The sequence below is a fragment of the Squalius cephalus genome (genome assembly GCF_949319135.1).
Source record: "Squalius cephalus genome assembly, chromosome: 20".
NCBI lineage: Eukaryota > Metazoa > Chordata > Actinopteri > Cypriniformes > Leuciscidae > Squalius > Squalius cephalus.
In genome coordinates this window covers 35,034,859-35,049,858 of record NC_137141.1, presented here as the reverse complement: position 1 = coordinate 35,049,858, position 15,000 = coordinate 35,034,859, and the positions used below count along the sequence as shown (strand labels likewise).

The 15,000-nt window shown below is 39.5% G+C and overlaps 1 protein-coding gene across 5 annotated transcripts in view; it reads left to right on the top strand.

Annotated features, from left to right (window-relative positions):
• The window catches only part of LOC307148392 (formin), an 81,931-nt gene that overhangs the window by 25,353 nt on the left and 41,578 nt on the right, over positions 1 to 15,000 (top strand). For all 5 annotated transcript variants that reach the window (XR_013819451.1, XR_013819452.1, XM_079853876.1 and 2 more), the window contains 2 exons: positions 1,121 to 1,908; positions 6,094 to 6,235. Coding sequence is in view for 3 of the 5 variants with exons in the window: in XM_079853876.1 (XP_079710002.1) it covers positions 1,121 to 1,908; positions 6,094 to 6,235 (930 nt within the window). In the remaining 2 variants the exon portion in view is untranslated. The remainder of the gene's footprint in view (positions 1 to 1,120; positions 1,909 to 6,093; positions 6,236 to 15,000) is intronic.

Genomic DNA, 15,000 nt, shown 5'->3' with positions numbered 1-15,000 from the left:
TTACTTTATTTTGCTGTCCTCGCTTAGTGAGAATAATAAATGAACTATAGAATAAAAGAATAGGTGATATTGGATGTGAGGGCAGAATGAAGGAAAGCCTCGATGTTCTGACGGCCTCCAGATGCTCCTGGCGGCTCCTCGTATGACATAAGATGATGTTTTACTGCTGAACGTGTCTCGATCTCCTCTGTAAAGCTGCGGTCGAGGCTGTCGCGCTCGCTCAGGGAAACCCTCCATCATCTCAGACTGAAGGAAGAGTGTACATGTGCCGCTCCAGCGCTGATAGAGACGCTCTGAAACCATTACAGATGATGCGTGTGATTTGGTGTTGTTGAGTAAATTCAGTGTTTCTTGTAAATAATAGACCTAACTTTCTAGATTTTTATATTGAAAAAAATATAATATTGCTTAGCAATGCACAACTAGTGGTTTTCAATTGTGCAGTTTCTAAGATCTTCTGATCAGGGTTCGTACGAGGTGCTTGAATTTGACTTTTTGAAATGTAAGAAACCCTTGAAAACAACATTTATGAAGAGGTATATTTACCATATTTATGAAGAGGTGCTTGAAAAGTGCTTGAATGATTGATAGACAATATATGGGAAATTTATTTTAACTTTAATTGATAAAACAATCTTTTCACACACAATTAACGCCAGAGCCCTTCTGATGTAGATATTGCTCATATAAATCGCGATATTGCTTATAGAAATCATCAAGTATATGATGCAGCTTTAATTCAAGTCAATCATATATTCACGTGAGAAAAAATTTAAATAAACAAATAAAACAAGGAAAGAACAAGGAAATTGAGACCTTTGTATCCTTTAAATGGTTAAAGTTTCCACAGTCATTGCTTGTGCTGCTCTTTATTTGTACCATTTTGTTTTATTCGTTTATTTTAATTTATCGATTTACCTTTTTTAGAATTTAAAAGATAGATAGTAAAGAAAGATGTTGTTTGATAAATGACATCTCTGATTGTAGTCCTTGAAGAAAAAGACCTTTGAAAGTCCTGGAATTTCATTTTACAGTCTCTGTACGAACCCTGTCCGATGTTCTTGTTATTGACCATCTTGACTGATAGTAATGGTCATTTTTTGCTTGCGTGTGAATCCAGGCAGATTTCGAGCTGCGGCTCTTCCAGGTCCGAGGCGAACACGCGGAGGCCGTGTCCCGTCTGCAGTCGCTCATCGACGGGCTCCAGCGGGAACAGGCGTGTGTCTCTGGACGGGAGCGCCGCGAGCTTCGTGAGGTGTGTGTGTCCACCGAAGACGACCTGCCGCCCAAAAGCTTCCGCAATGTGTGTGTCCAGACCGACCGCGAGACCTTCATCAAAACCCCCGAGGGTGACGACGCAAAACCACTGAACTCCAGCTCCAGCCTGCCTAAAAAACTCAACCTGGACTCCATTAGTGTGAGTTTAGGCGTGAGTCCAGGAGCTCCGCCTCCACCACCTCCTCTTCCAGGTAGCTCCGCCCCCTTTCCACCACCTCTTCCAGGTAGCTCCGCCCCCTGTCCACCTCCTCCTCCACCCTTACCTGGCTTTGCACATGCCCCGCCCCCTCCTCCACCCTTACCTGGGTTTGCACATGCCCCGCCCCCTCCTCCACCCTTACCTGGGTTTGCACATGCCCCGCCCCCTCCTCCTCCCCTTCCAGGAGCACAAGCTCCGCCTCCACCGCCACCCCTCCCTGGGGCCCCTCCCCCGGCTCCACCCCCTCCTGGTCTCCCTGGAGCCCCGCCTCCTCCTCCTCCAATCCCGGGATTCGGCCCGCCTCCTCCTCCGGCTCTCGGCTTTTCTGGATTCGGCCCGATGGTTGAGAAAGCGCCTCGTAAGCCTGCGGTGGAACCGGCCTGCCCCATGAAACCGCTTTACTGGAACCGCATTCAGATTCAGGACAACAAGTAAGTCCTCTACACCAGACACAAGAAATGTATGACTTCTTTTCTTTCTTTCTTCTGTGAAACACACGAGCAATATTTTGAAAAGTGTTTTTTTTTTTTTTTTGCAATACAGTGAAAGTCAGTGGTTTCTAATGTTATTTGGTTTCCGACATTCTTCAAAATATCTGCAATTGTGAAAAAAATTCATAATAATTTGGAAATACCCCCGAGAAACTACTTCTTCTTTTGCAAAACTTTGGCATTTCCTCAAGAAACGTTGTTTTCACTTGCATTCCCCTGAGAAACGCAAAGGTTTTGCGAGCAATTGACATTATATTTCCTCCCATCTTATATTTTGTCCATCACCATGTCCCTTTAGGCGCTCCGTACTATTGAACTTAGTGTAAATAAATAGCATTTAAAGCTATTTGCACTTAGTACAAAATGTCTGTCAAATATAAATGGTTCTGGCCTTAAAGTCCCCCTTTAGTCAATAATTTTATCCCTTAAAACTCACCTTTGACCAAAATTACACATTTAAGCGTTTTTCTTTGAAAAAAACGTCTTTATGCCTTAAAATATCTTGAATGTAACTCGACACCCTTGCCTCATTTAGTATGCGCAGTTCTATGAATATGCAAATGAGCCCCGCCTCCACTCACTCACTCAGCTCAGAGATCCACTGGTTGATGATCAGACGTTGATCTGATTGGTTACAAGGTAGTTTGTGACGTCAGAAACACCAGCGATTTCAAAGCGTGTTTTTGAGCCTGTCTTTGGTTCACTGCAGTTTTAAGGAGGAAATACTCAGCAATGCTGTCGACTTATGAATTTACACATGCTTTGTCTTAAAGCAGATTAATAGACACATAAACAACATTAAAAGCTGGACTTTCACCACAGGGGGACTTTAAAGTTGCAATTTAATCAGTGAAACGCATTCAGGGATGTCTCTGTCCATCTGCATTAACTAATTGGACCCTTATTGTAAAGTGTTACCACAAATATCATATTTACTAGCAATGCCAAGTTCATTGGTTGGATTCCCGGAAAATGCATGAACTGATCGCATATATACTTAGAATGCAATGAAAGTCAGTTTGGATAAAAGCATCTGCCAAATGCATGAATGTAAATGATCAGTTTTAATCCGTATCATTAATTTTCAGTTGAAAATAATGTTAAATCACACACACACACACACACACACATGAAGTGCTGTGTTCATGCATCTGTGTCACGGGCTCAGTGAGCTTCCGCTGCGTGTTCAAGTGTTTATATGAGCAGCTTTACGGGCCTGTGTTACTGTGAGAGGGATTAGAAACGGATACAGTGATTCTTCCCCACACGCGCCTGCAGTAAACCTTACAGTAGTGCTGTTATATTACATCATTACAGTCACGCTCCTCAGCCATGACATCTGTGGCTTTTACTGCATTTCTGTGTGTTTTATGAAAGAGTTTGATAGAAGACCAGATCATTGAGCTTGAAAATACTGGCATTTACACTCTGAGCCTGTGTTATTTTTTTTATCATTAATATATTCTATTCAAACACATTTATTATTATAGTGCTTTTCACAATACATATCGTTTCAAAGCAGCTCTACAGAAAGTGCATTATGTGAATGCTAGGTTAAAGAGATGCACTTTTAATCTTGATTTAAACTGGGAGAGTCTGAGCCTGAACATTCTCAGGTATCATACTTAATAACTGATACGGAACTTAATAGGTAACCTATGGAAGCTTGTTTCCGCCATAGAATAAATCATTTTGAAAGATAATTGTGACTTTTAATCTCTCAATTGTGAGTTCTGACATATTTTCTCAGGATTGTGTCCAAGTCCAATTCTAAGGAAAAAAAGACTGTTGTTTTCTTCCTCAGAATTGTTAGTTTATATCTCAGAAAAAGAGAAAAAAGTCTGAGAAAAAAAAGTCAGATTTCTGACTCTATAACACGCAATTGAACTTTATATCATTCAATTCTGACTTTATAACATACAATTGAACTTTTTATCACTTAATTCTGACTTTATAACATACAATTGAACTTTATATCACTTAATTCTGACTTTATAACATACAATTGAACTTTATATCACACAATTCTGACTTTATAACATACAATTGAACTTTATATCATTCAATTCTGACTTTATAACATACAATTGAACTTTATATCATTCAATTCTGACTTTATAACATACAATTGAACTTTATATCACTCAATTCTGACTTTATAACATACAATTGAACTTTATATCACACAATTCTGACTTTATAACATACAATTGAACTTTATATCACTCAATTCTGACTATAACATACAATTGAACTTTTTATCACTCAATTCTGACTTTATAACATACAATTGAACTTTATATCACTCAATTCTGACTTTATAACATACAATTGAACTTTATATCATTCAATTCTGACTTTATAACATACAATTGAACTTTATATCACTTAATTCTGACTTTATAACATACAATTGAACTTTATATCATTCAATTCTGACTTTATAACATACAATTGAACTTTATATCATTCAATTCTGACTTTATAACATACAATTGAACTTTATATCACTTAATTCTGACTTTATAACATGCAATTGAACTTTTTATCACTCAATTCTGACTTTATAACATACAATTGAACTTTATATCACTCAATTCTGACTTTATAACATACAATTGAACTTTATATCACTCAATTCTGACTTTATAACATACAATTGAACTTTTTATCACTCAATTCTGACTATAACATACAATTGAACTTTATATCACTCAATTCTGACTTTATAACATACAATTGAACTTTATATCACTCAATTCTGACTTTATAACATACAATTGAACTTTTTATCACTCAATTCTGATTTTATAACATACAATTGAACTTTATATCACTTAATTTTGACTTTATAACATGCAATTGAACTTTATATCATTCAATTCTGACTTTAACATACAATTGAACTTTATATCATTCAATTCTGACTTTATAACATGCAATTGAACTTTATATCATTCAATTCTGACTTTATAACATACAATTGTCACTTTGTCACGCAATTCTGACTTTATAACTTGCAATTGTGACTTTAGATCACGCAATTCTGAACTGAAAAAAAGTTGGAATTGTGAGATAAAAAGTTGCAATCAACTTTTCAAATTTTTAATTTTGTGGCGGAAACAAGCTTCCATAGTAACCAGTGTAGAGATGATAAAATTGGTGTTATATGATGATCATATTTTCTTGATCTAGTAAGAACTCTAACGGCTGCATTTTGGACTAATTGTAGCTTGTTTGAGAATGAAGGACAACCAGCTAGTAATGCATCACAGTAATCTAGTCTAGAGGTCATGAATGCATGAACTAGTTTTTCTGCATCAGAAACAGAGAGAACGTTCCGGAGCTTAGCGATGTTTTCTGAGGTGGAAAAAGGCTGTTTTTGTAACGGAGGACGGAGTTACAGCACATCCTTCTAAATGCAAATCATATTCTAATAGGTTCTGTGTACAGGTTTTTGGTCCAATAAGTAATATCTCAGTCTTAGCTTAACAGAAGAATATTACAGGTCATCCAATATTTTATATATTTAACACACTTAATAATTTAGAGATTTCATCTGGGTGTGATTTAAATATATATCTAATTCCATGTTTTCTTCTAATATTACCAAGTGGCAGCATATATATTGAAAATAGCAGAGGTCCGAACACAGAGCCTTGCTGCACTCCGTAATTTACTGTACTGATTTTTTCCCTTTTAAAAAGACAAAATGGTTACGGTCTGATGGGTACGATCTAAACCAGCTTAATGCCTGTCCCTGAATACCAGGGTAAAGTCTTTCCCTCAGGATAAAGGAGTGGAAACCAGACTGTTTAAAGACTCCCTCGTACACCATCTCGTTTGTGTTGCTCGTGTTTCTCAGCAACGGCAGAAACCAAATAATTCTTGTCTGAGAGAATCGTTCAAAAATACTCCAGATCAATTTCAGTGTCTTTATATTCAGTTTTAATGGAATCACAGCACAGCAACGTACTCAGAGAGTAGAAATAAACGTTAAACGAATGCTGTTAGCCTTTGCAATTCCTGCCGACTTTAACATCTCACATCTGTTCCTCCATCAGTGTTATTTTAAGAGCGTTCTCAAACGCTGATCGATCACTGCTGTGTGTGTGTGTTTTACAGTAATAACACACTCTGGAGTTCGCTGGAAGAGCCCAATATCATAAACGCCAAAGAATTTGAGGATCTGTTCTCTAAAGCCGCCTTACAAGCCAAGAAGAAACCGCTATCAGACACGTATGAGAAGAAGAACAAAGCCAAAAAGGTACGTCACAGCCATGACCAATTAGTCTGATATCTTTGCTGGGTTTATATAATGGTCAGTGCTTCCTGTAAAGATGCTTTGTGTGTTAACATAAATACATAGTGTTTATAGCTTGTAATTAAAGGAAATCACATTGTTTTTACCACTAGAGGGGGTTTCAGGAACATTATGTGTCTCACTGCCAAACATAATATCCTTAAAGTCCTCATGAAAGGGAAGTTGCGCTGATCTTTTCTCCTCTATTGTGTCGTATATCGAGAGAAGCGCTTCTGGAACAAAAACTATTTTGTTTGATTGTGTCTGTGGGGAATTGATTGGATGGTTGTGGTTTGCTATTGGCTGATCTCCTGTGAGTGACAGGTTATAGCCCCGCCCACATCATCAGAGAAGAGAAGAGATGCTGCGAGAGGAACTTATTCTGATTCAAGATTATTAAAACAATAATGTTGTGCACCGATAAATCATTTAGAATAAACACCGTAATATTCCATAAAATACTAGAATCATTTTTTTATTTTTTATTTAAAGTGCATGAAACTACTTTTAACAGCCGCATCATGTGATGACAATGTGTTGGTTTCATAAAGTTCATTGTGCTTTGGAGTAATTTATTAGTGACATGCAAGGAATGAGGGATTTACTGTTAGTACTTGCATTAATAAGCTTATTTTGAGCTCTTATTCCCCATAATCCCGCTGTGCACTAGTACTTAGTGCTGTTCTGGTCAGATGTACAGGTTACATATGGGCTTTAAAAGACAATATTCGACAATATTTTATCTATTTAACGATGCGGCTGAGATTTATGGTGCATGGACATTAACTGGCTTTCATTCAAGTCAGTTATTGTGGTCAGGCAGAAGTGACTCTTTCAGCAGTGTGTGTGTGTGTGTGTGTGTGTGTTTCACTGGACTGTGCAGTTGTGACAGTAATGGCTGGTCTCTGGTCTGGCGTCCGAGAAGTTAAAAATTCAGGCTGGACCCAAAACAGTCCAGACACACTTGATCAATCAGCTGGGCTCCACATCGCCTGTGTGTGTGTGTGTGTGTGTGAGTGAGTGGGGACTTAAGCCTGAATGCACACACACTCATGGGGACTCGTGTCACTGTAGCCTAAACTGAGGAAACAAGCTTATAAATCACACAGAATGAGTTTTTTTGAAAATGTAAAAATGCAGAAAGTTGTGTGTGACGGGTAGGTTTAGGGGTCAGGTTAGTGTGTGTGTGTGTGTGTGTGTGTTTGTGTGTGATGGGTAGGTTTAGGGGTCAGGTTAGTGTGTGTGTGTGTGTGTGTGTTTGTGTGTGATGGGTAGGTTTAGGGGTCAGGTTAGTGTGTGTGTGTGTTTGTGTGTGATGGGTAGGTTTAGGGGTTGGGTTAGTGTGTGTGTGTGTGTCTGTGTGATGGGTAGGTTTAGGGGTCGGGTTAGTGTGTGTGTGTGTGTGTTTGTGTGTGATGGGTAGGTTTAGGGGTCAGGTTAGTGTGTGTGTGATGGGTAGGTTTAGGGGTCAGGTTAGTGTGTGTGTGTGTGTGTATGTGTGATGGGTAGGTTTAGGGGTCAGGTTAGTGTGTGTGTGTGTGTGTGTGTGTGTGTGTGATGGGTAGGTTTAGGGGTCAGGTTAGTGTGTGTGTGTGTGTGTGTGTGATGGGTAGGTTTAGGGGTCAGGTTAGTGTGTGTGTGTGTGTGTGTGATGGGTAGGTTTAGGGGTCAGGTTAGTGTGTGTGTGTGTGTGTGTGTGTGTGTGTGTGTGTGTGATGGGTAGGTTTAGGGGTCAGGTTAGTGTGTGTGTGTGTGTGATGGGTAGGTTTAGGGGTCAGGTTAGTGTGTGTGTGTGTGTGTGAGATGGGTAGGTTTAGGGGTCAGGTTAGTGTGTGTGATGGGTAGGTTTAGGGGTCAGGTTAGTGTGTGTGTGTGTGTGTGATGGGTAGGTTTAGGGGTCAGGTTAGTGTGTGTGTGTGATGGGTAGGTTTAGGGGTCAGGTTAGTGTGTGTGTGTGTGTGTGATGGGTAGGTTTAGGGGTCAGGTTAGTGTGTGTGTGTGTGTGATGGGTAGGTTTAGGGGTCAGGTTAGTGTGTGTGTGTGTGTGTGTGAGATGGGTAGGTTTAGGGGTCAGGTTAGTGTGTGTGATGGGTAGGTTTAGGGGTCAGGTTAGTGTGTGTGTGTGTGTGTGATGGGTAGGTTTAGGGGTCAGGTTAGTGTGTGTGTGTGATGGGTAGGTTTAGGGGTCAGGTTAGTGTGTGTGTGTGTGTGTGTGTGTGTGTGTGTGTGATGGGTAGGTTTAGGGGTCAGGTTAGTGTGTGTGTGTGTGTGTGTGTGTGTGTGTGTGTGTGTGTGTATGTGATGGGTAAGTTTAGGGGTCGGGTTAGTGTGTGTGTGTGTGGTCAGTCTGTGCTTCTGCTACATCAGTTGAATCATCGCTCCTATCGAGTCTTTGTTGGTCAGTTTCATCAAATTGTGAGAGACTTCATTCATTTTTAAATGTGCATAAAAACACATGAATGGAAACAGTTTATGACGAGTTTCGGCTGGTATAAATGTACAGGTCACCCGTCACTGGCACATTCTGGAGCTTTATGAAGAGTGAGTGTGTGAGAGAATCTCCCGTTGGTGTTTCTCAGATATCTGCAGTTTATCCTCGCGGATCTGATCCTCACAGCTGAAGTGTGTCAGTGTTGCTGTGTTGAGCCGGTCGTGATGCTCAAACAAACAGAGTCCGTGTTTACATTCTGCATATTCAACCAGAGCATCCAAAACATCTCAAACGTCACGTTAACCATTTAATCACCAGCTTCCCAGAGATGAACCTCATTTAGCCATGAGAGATGAAGGCTTCTCTGATTAACACACACATTATTATTTCAGTAACACTTTACAATAACGTTCATTAGTTAACATGAACTAAGAATGAACAATACTTCTACAGCATTTATTAATCTTAGTTCATGTTAATTTTAACACTTACTAACACATTATTAAAATCAAAGGTTGTATTAGTTAACATTAGTAAATGCACTGTGAACAAACTATGAACAGCTGGATTTCTATTAACTAACATTAACTAAGATTAATAAATACTGTATGTATTGCTCATTGTTAGTTCATGCTAGTTAATGCATTAACTAATGTTACTATTATTTCAAATGATTTTAGGATTAATGCATTTTTATAAGCGAGTATCCGGCGAAGTTCTGCCTTTCTGTGTGTGATTAAAGTGAAATTATTTATTTAGCCTTTAGCGACCGTGAAAAGGTTAATAGATGCTGGAACTCTCTTGTCTTGGCTAAACACAAGCGCCGCGTTTGCAGATCATCCGTCATGTGTGTGTTTACTCGTTCTGAATCACCCTTCTGAGAAACCGGCCTCCGGGAACACCAGACGAGGTCTGAGTCGCAGTCCTGACGGTGCAATAGAGCCGGGCCGAGAACCAGACTCGATCAATAGTGTCGCCGTCTCGCGTGTGGCGTCGCGTCTCAGAGCTCAGAGTGATGACACCGCTCAAAGCATGAGGCTAGTGATCAGCGTTAGCTAATTACAGGGTTCCTACAAGGTGCTTGAAGTGCTGGAAAACCCTTGAACACTTGAAAAGTGCTTTCATTTTATTGATAAAACAATCTTTTCACACCCATCTGAAATAGATTGAGCCATTTAGCCTAGCTATGAGTGTGATATTGCTCATATAATTAAAGTATACAATACAGCTTTCATTCTTCAGGCCAATATATACCATATCGGTATCGGCCAATAGATGATCATTTTTATTGTTATCGTTATCGGCCCAATAAGAAAATTTAGCCGAAATATATTAAAGCTGATAAATAATGTATTGTTTCCTCCAGCTGAGACTCTTCAGATGCGCACTGTTCAACATGATGGTGTTGAATTGCTTGAAATATGATTGAAATCACTTTAATTACAGTAAGTGCAACATGTCATATTGGCTACACAATTTTTTATTTTTTTTTTATTTTTTTTAATTATTAAACATTATAATTGTGAGTTTGGGACATGGATTTTAATGGTGAGACTTTTGTTTTTTATAATTAGGCTCTCAAAAATTATCTAAAAATGTGAATTTAGATTTATCAGCCGATATATCGGTCATCGGCTTTAAAATAAAGCAGGGGTTTTCAACTGGTTCTGTGCCAGGGACCACCATTCTGACTAACAAGTAATCGGCGGCCCACTATTGTGTGTGTGTGTGGGTGTGTGTGTGTGTGTGTGTGTGTGTGTGTGGGGGGGGGGGTACTCCTTACCTGTTAGTGGGATTTCTGGGCGTGGTGACTTCCACACAGTCTGTCTATTCGTGGTGATATAGTGGTACATAGTGACAGCCTCATATCATTCTCTGGTTCCAGCCTTGCCCTGTACTTGTTCTTTAGATATGCCAGTGTGGAAAAACCGCTCTCACAGAGGTATGTAGTTGGAAAGGGTAAAAGACACCTCACTGCTTTTACTGTAAGCTCTGGAAATTCTGTCTGGCAACTTATCCAGAACTTCACAAGGGGTTGTGTATCATACATATGCCTCCTGACAGAGTCTGTGGACATCTCTATGAGCTGATCCTCTTCTACAGTAGTTAAGCTTGACCCTGCTGCTGCATCATCACTGAATGGGAGCAGGATCCATTTGCTGTCACAGCGCCACTCATCAGAATCATTGAAGTACTTTCGGAATTGAAGCACAAGCTTCCTCAAATGCTCACACACAATGTCTTTAATGTCAGTGCTGTCAGAATATTCCTCAACTGAAGGGAACATAGCCAAGTTACCACTCTCCACTCTTTCTATCCATCTTGACATTTTTTTAACAAATGCCTCTAGTTTTTCATAGAGCTGCAGGACGTTTGAATCTCTCCCTTGCATTGAAGTGTTCAACTTGTTAAGCTCTGCAAAAACATCGGTGAGATACGCCAGCTTAGTTAACCAGTGGCTGTCCTTGAACATGTAAGCCAGTTCAGTGCACTCCTTCTCGCACAAGAAAGTATAGATAGCGTCACGTAGTTCAAACACACGGGCGAGCACCGCGCCGCGAGACAGCCATCTCACCTCTGAATGGTAAAGGAGAGAGGTGTGTTCACTTCCTAAGCCTTGACATAGGGATGCAAACAGGCGTGTATTTAATGCTTTTCGTTTTATCAGGTTTACAGTTTTAACAACAGCATCAAACACCTCGCTGAACTCAACACTGAGATCTTTGGCGGCCAGAGCTTCTCTATGAATCATGCAGTGTGTCCAAATTATCGCCGGTGCTACTTTCTTTACGTGCCCAATCAATCCAGTCTGGCTGCCACTCATTGCTCTGGCTCCATCGCTACATAGCGCCACACACTTCTGCCACGAAATATTGTGTTCTTTGAAAAAGTCATCAAGGGCTGAAAAGATCTCGGCACCTGTAGTTCGCCCTGGCAGTGGTTTGCAAAAGAGAAATTCCTCGCACATCGCACTATTATCCTCGTATCGCACAAATGCCAAAAGTTGCGCGTCATTTGTTATATCTGTCGTCTCGTCTAATTGAATTGAAAATCCCTGAACTGATCGAAGTTTCTCTATCAGCTGCTCTTTCACATCATTTGCCATTTCCTCAATTCGACGTCCGACTGTGCTATCTGACAAAGGAATAGTTTTTAATTTATTAGCACATTCTTCGTTCATCATGGTTTTACACATGTCTATAGCTGCTGGCAAAATCAGCTGCTCTGCAATTAAATGAGGCTTTTTGCATTGCGCAACTCTGAGAGCCACCAGATATGAGGCTTTCAGTGCATTTTCACTGACTTTTGCACTCTTTCTCATGAGCGTCTGCTGTCCTTTGAAATCACGCAACATCTGTTGCATATACTCAATAGGCTTGGCCTTCAAGAAGCTGTGATGTGTCTCCATATGACGAGAAAGTTTCGACGGTTTCATGGATTCATTTGAAAGCAACGTTGAACATACGAAACACAGTGGTACCTCCTCTCCTGTTTTGTCAGTCGTTACTGTAAATCCATATTTAACATAATCTTCACTGTATTTTCTTTTTCGTTTCCCACTACGTTTCCCTGTTTCCTCCGACGTTGTAGCTTTGTCTGAAGAGCATGCAGCAGAAGCCTGTCCATCTGTCCTGACATCTGTCACTTTCCTCACTAAAAAGCGATCCATGCTTGGTGCTGACTAGCAATCTTCGCCTTAGTTAGAAACGTTATAGCTAACAGCTCCACTCCACTCCAAATTTAAATTCACCAATATTAAGCGTCTTTTCAATGAAACCTCAATAATGTATTTCCTTAACTCTCCGAGATGCTGGTCTATTTCGCGCGCAAGATGAATGTGTACGTATATGACGTTGCAAAGCATAGACCTGATAGGTGCAAAGCTAGCCTATCCTGTGTCAGTTTGAATCTCAACTCCTCTATATTATTTTTGATATTTTCATAAAATTGTGTATTCACACCAATGTGCAAATATTCTGGAAATGTTTGGAAAAATTAATTATTTAATAGTGAAATTACGTAGGCTGGAATGCATGTCACGGACCACATGCAATGCCGCCGCGGACCACCAGGGGGCCGCGGACCACCGGTTGAAAACCCCTGAAATAAAGAGTTATCGGTTATCGGCTAAAATGTTCAATCCGTGCGTCCCTAATCTTCTGGCTCAACCTCAGTAACTGTTAAAAAGCTTTAACACATATTTCCGTAGTAAATTGCCTGTTTTGGCAGTAAATTGTCCATATTTTCCATCTATGATCGAGATGTTTGCTAAATAAAACCTTTTTATGGCCTTAAAGTGCTTGAACACCGATAACTGCTGCTCGCACCATATTTATTTGTTATTGTAGATTAGATCTGAGTCTGTTAGGAGAGGTGAGGAAATGTGTGGCTGTGAATGTGTGTCTTGATCTCTGAACATGTTATGAATGAGGCGTTTATATAGCGCTTTCATAAGTACTACTGTACACCCAAAGCTTTACAGTGTCCTCATGTAAATCACATGCTTGTGTGTTTGTGCGGACACATGCCGATGAGAGAAGGCGTGCTCCATCAGCAGTGCAACTCTCCCAAAAACACAATCGAGAGGAATCAGCGAAGGGCAGGGTCAAACACGACGGCTAATTCGAGTCATGTGTTCGAATGCATCCGCTACTTTTCTCGCTCCTGATTATCATATCAAAGCGCACGAGGGGGCGGAGCCTCCGTCATCTCCGTCCGCTCATTGGACGAGCTCTAATGACTAGCATGTGGCGTCAGGAGACCATGTGTCCGAATATCTGCATTTAAGACGGCGTGAGCTGTGTGTGCTGTTCTGATATTCATATTCGGAGAAATATTTCATTATTTTAAATGTCATCATGAGTCGAGTTCATTGTACTATAAAAAAAAAAAAGATGTAACTTTCAAGAACTCAAACTCCTCGATCCAAAAACTGCAGAAATGACTTGAACTTTACAACATCAGACAAACAGATTTTTTTTGCTTATTTATGTATTTTACTTGTATTATTTATTGTGTATTTAAGTGTTTTATTTATTTTTGTCCTTTATTTTCTCTTCTTTCTGTTCTGGTGTTTCTCTCGTCTCTCGACGTCTCTCTCTCTGTGAAGTCTGAATATCTGTGTGTTTAAGACGGCGGGAGCTGTGTGTGCTGTCCTGGTATTCATATTCAGAGAAATATTTCATCATTTTAAATATCTAAAATATTATTATTATCATCGGTTAAGTTCATTGTACTATAAAAACATGCTGTAACTTTCAGAACTCAAACTCCTCGATCCAAAAACTACAGAAATGACTTGCACGTTACAACGTCAGACAAATAGATTTGTTTTATTTATTTTGCTTATTTATTATACATTTTATTTGTTTATTTTTATATTTTTGTCCTTTATTTTCCCTTCTTTCTGCGGCGTGTTCTGGTGTTTCTCCCGTCTCTCGACGTCCCTCTCTCCGTGAAGTATGTAAACATCACACGCTCAGATGAATCATTATTAATATGCAGCTTAAACAGTAATAATGCTTCTTAAACAAACTGACATTTTAATTGTTTCTAACTTTATGCCTTTAGCGCTCTGTGTTTATTGGCCGTGTGTTCTGGGAAGCGCTTGACGCCTGACTCTACACACAGGATTCATACGGATGTGGATTGAAATTCCAGAATTCATAAACTTCACCTCATGGAACCATGTAATAATCATGTTTATTGCAGTGGCTACTTGGTCTGCTTTAAAAACTCGATTTTATTTAATAATGTTTATTTGTAAAGTACAAAAATGATTTTCTTACTCAGTATTTTTGTCTTGTTTTCAGTCCAAATAACTAAAAATTCTTAAATCAAGATGGATTTACTAAAGTAGTAAAATGCCATAAGGTATTATGTCTTTTTATCTGGGAGGAAAAATCAAAATGAAGTTATTGTTATAAGAAAAAAATTTCCCCCCAGAAAACATTTTTACTACTTTAGTAAATCCATCTTGATTTAAAATTTTTAGATTTTTGGACTGGAAACAAGACAAAAATACGGAGTAAGAAAATCTTTTTTTTTGCAGTGACAAACGATCACACGTTGATCTGATTGGTTACAAGGTAGTTTGTGACGTCAGAAACACCAGCGATTTCAAAGTGTGTTTTTGAGACTGTCTTTGGTTCACTGCAGTTTTAAGGAGGAAATACTCAGCAATGCTGTCGACTTACGAACTTACACATGCTTTGTCTTAAAGCAGATTAAAAACACCACATAGACACATAAACAACATTAAAAGCTGGACTTTCACCACAGGGGGACTTTAAGTTTA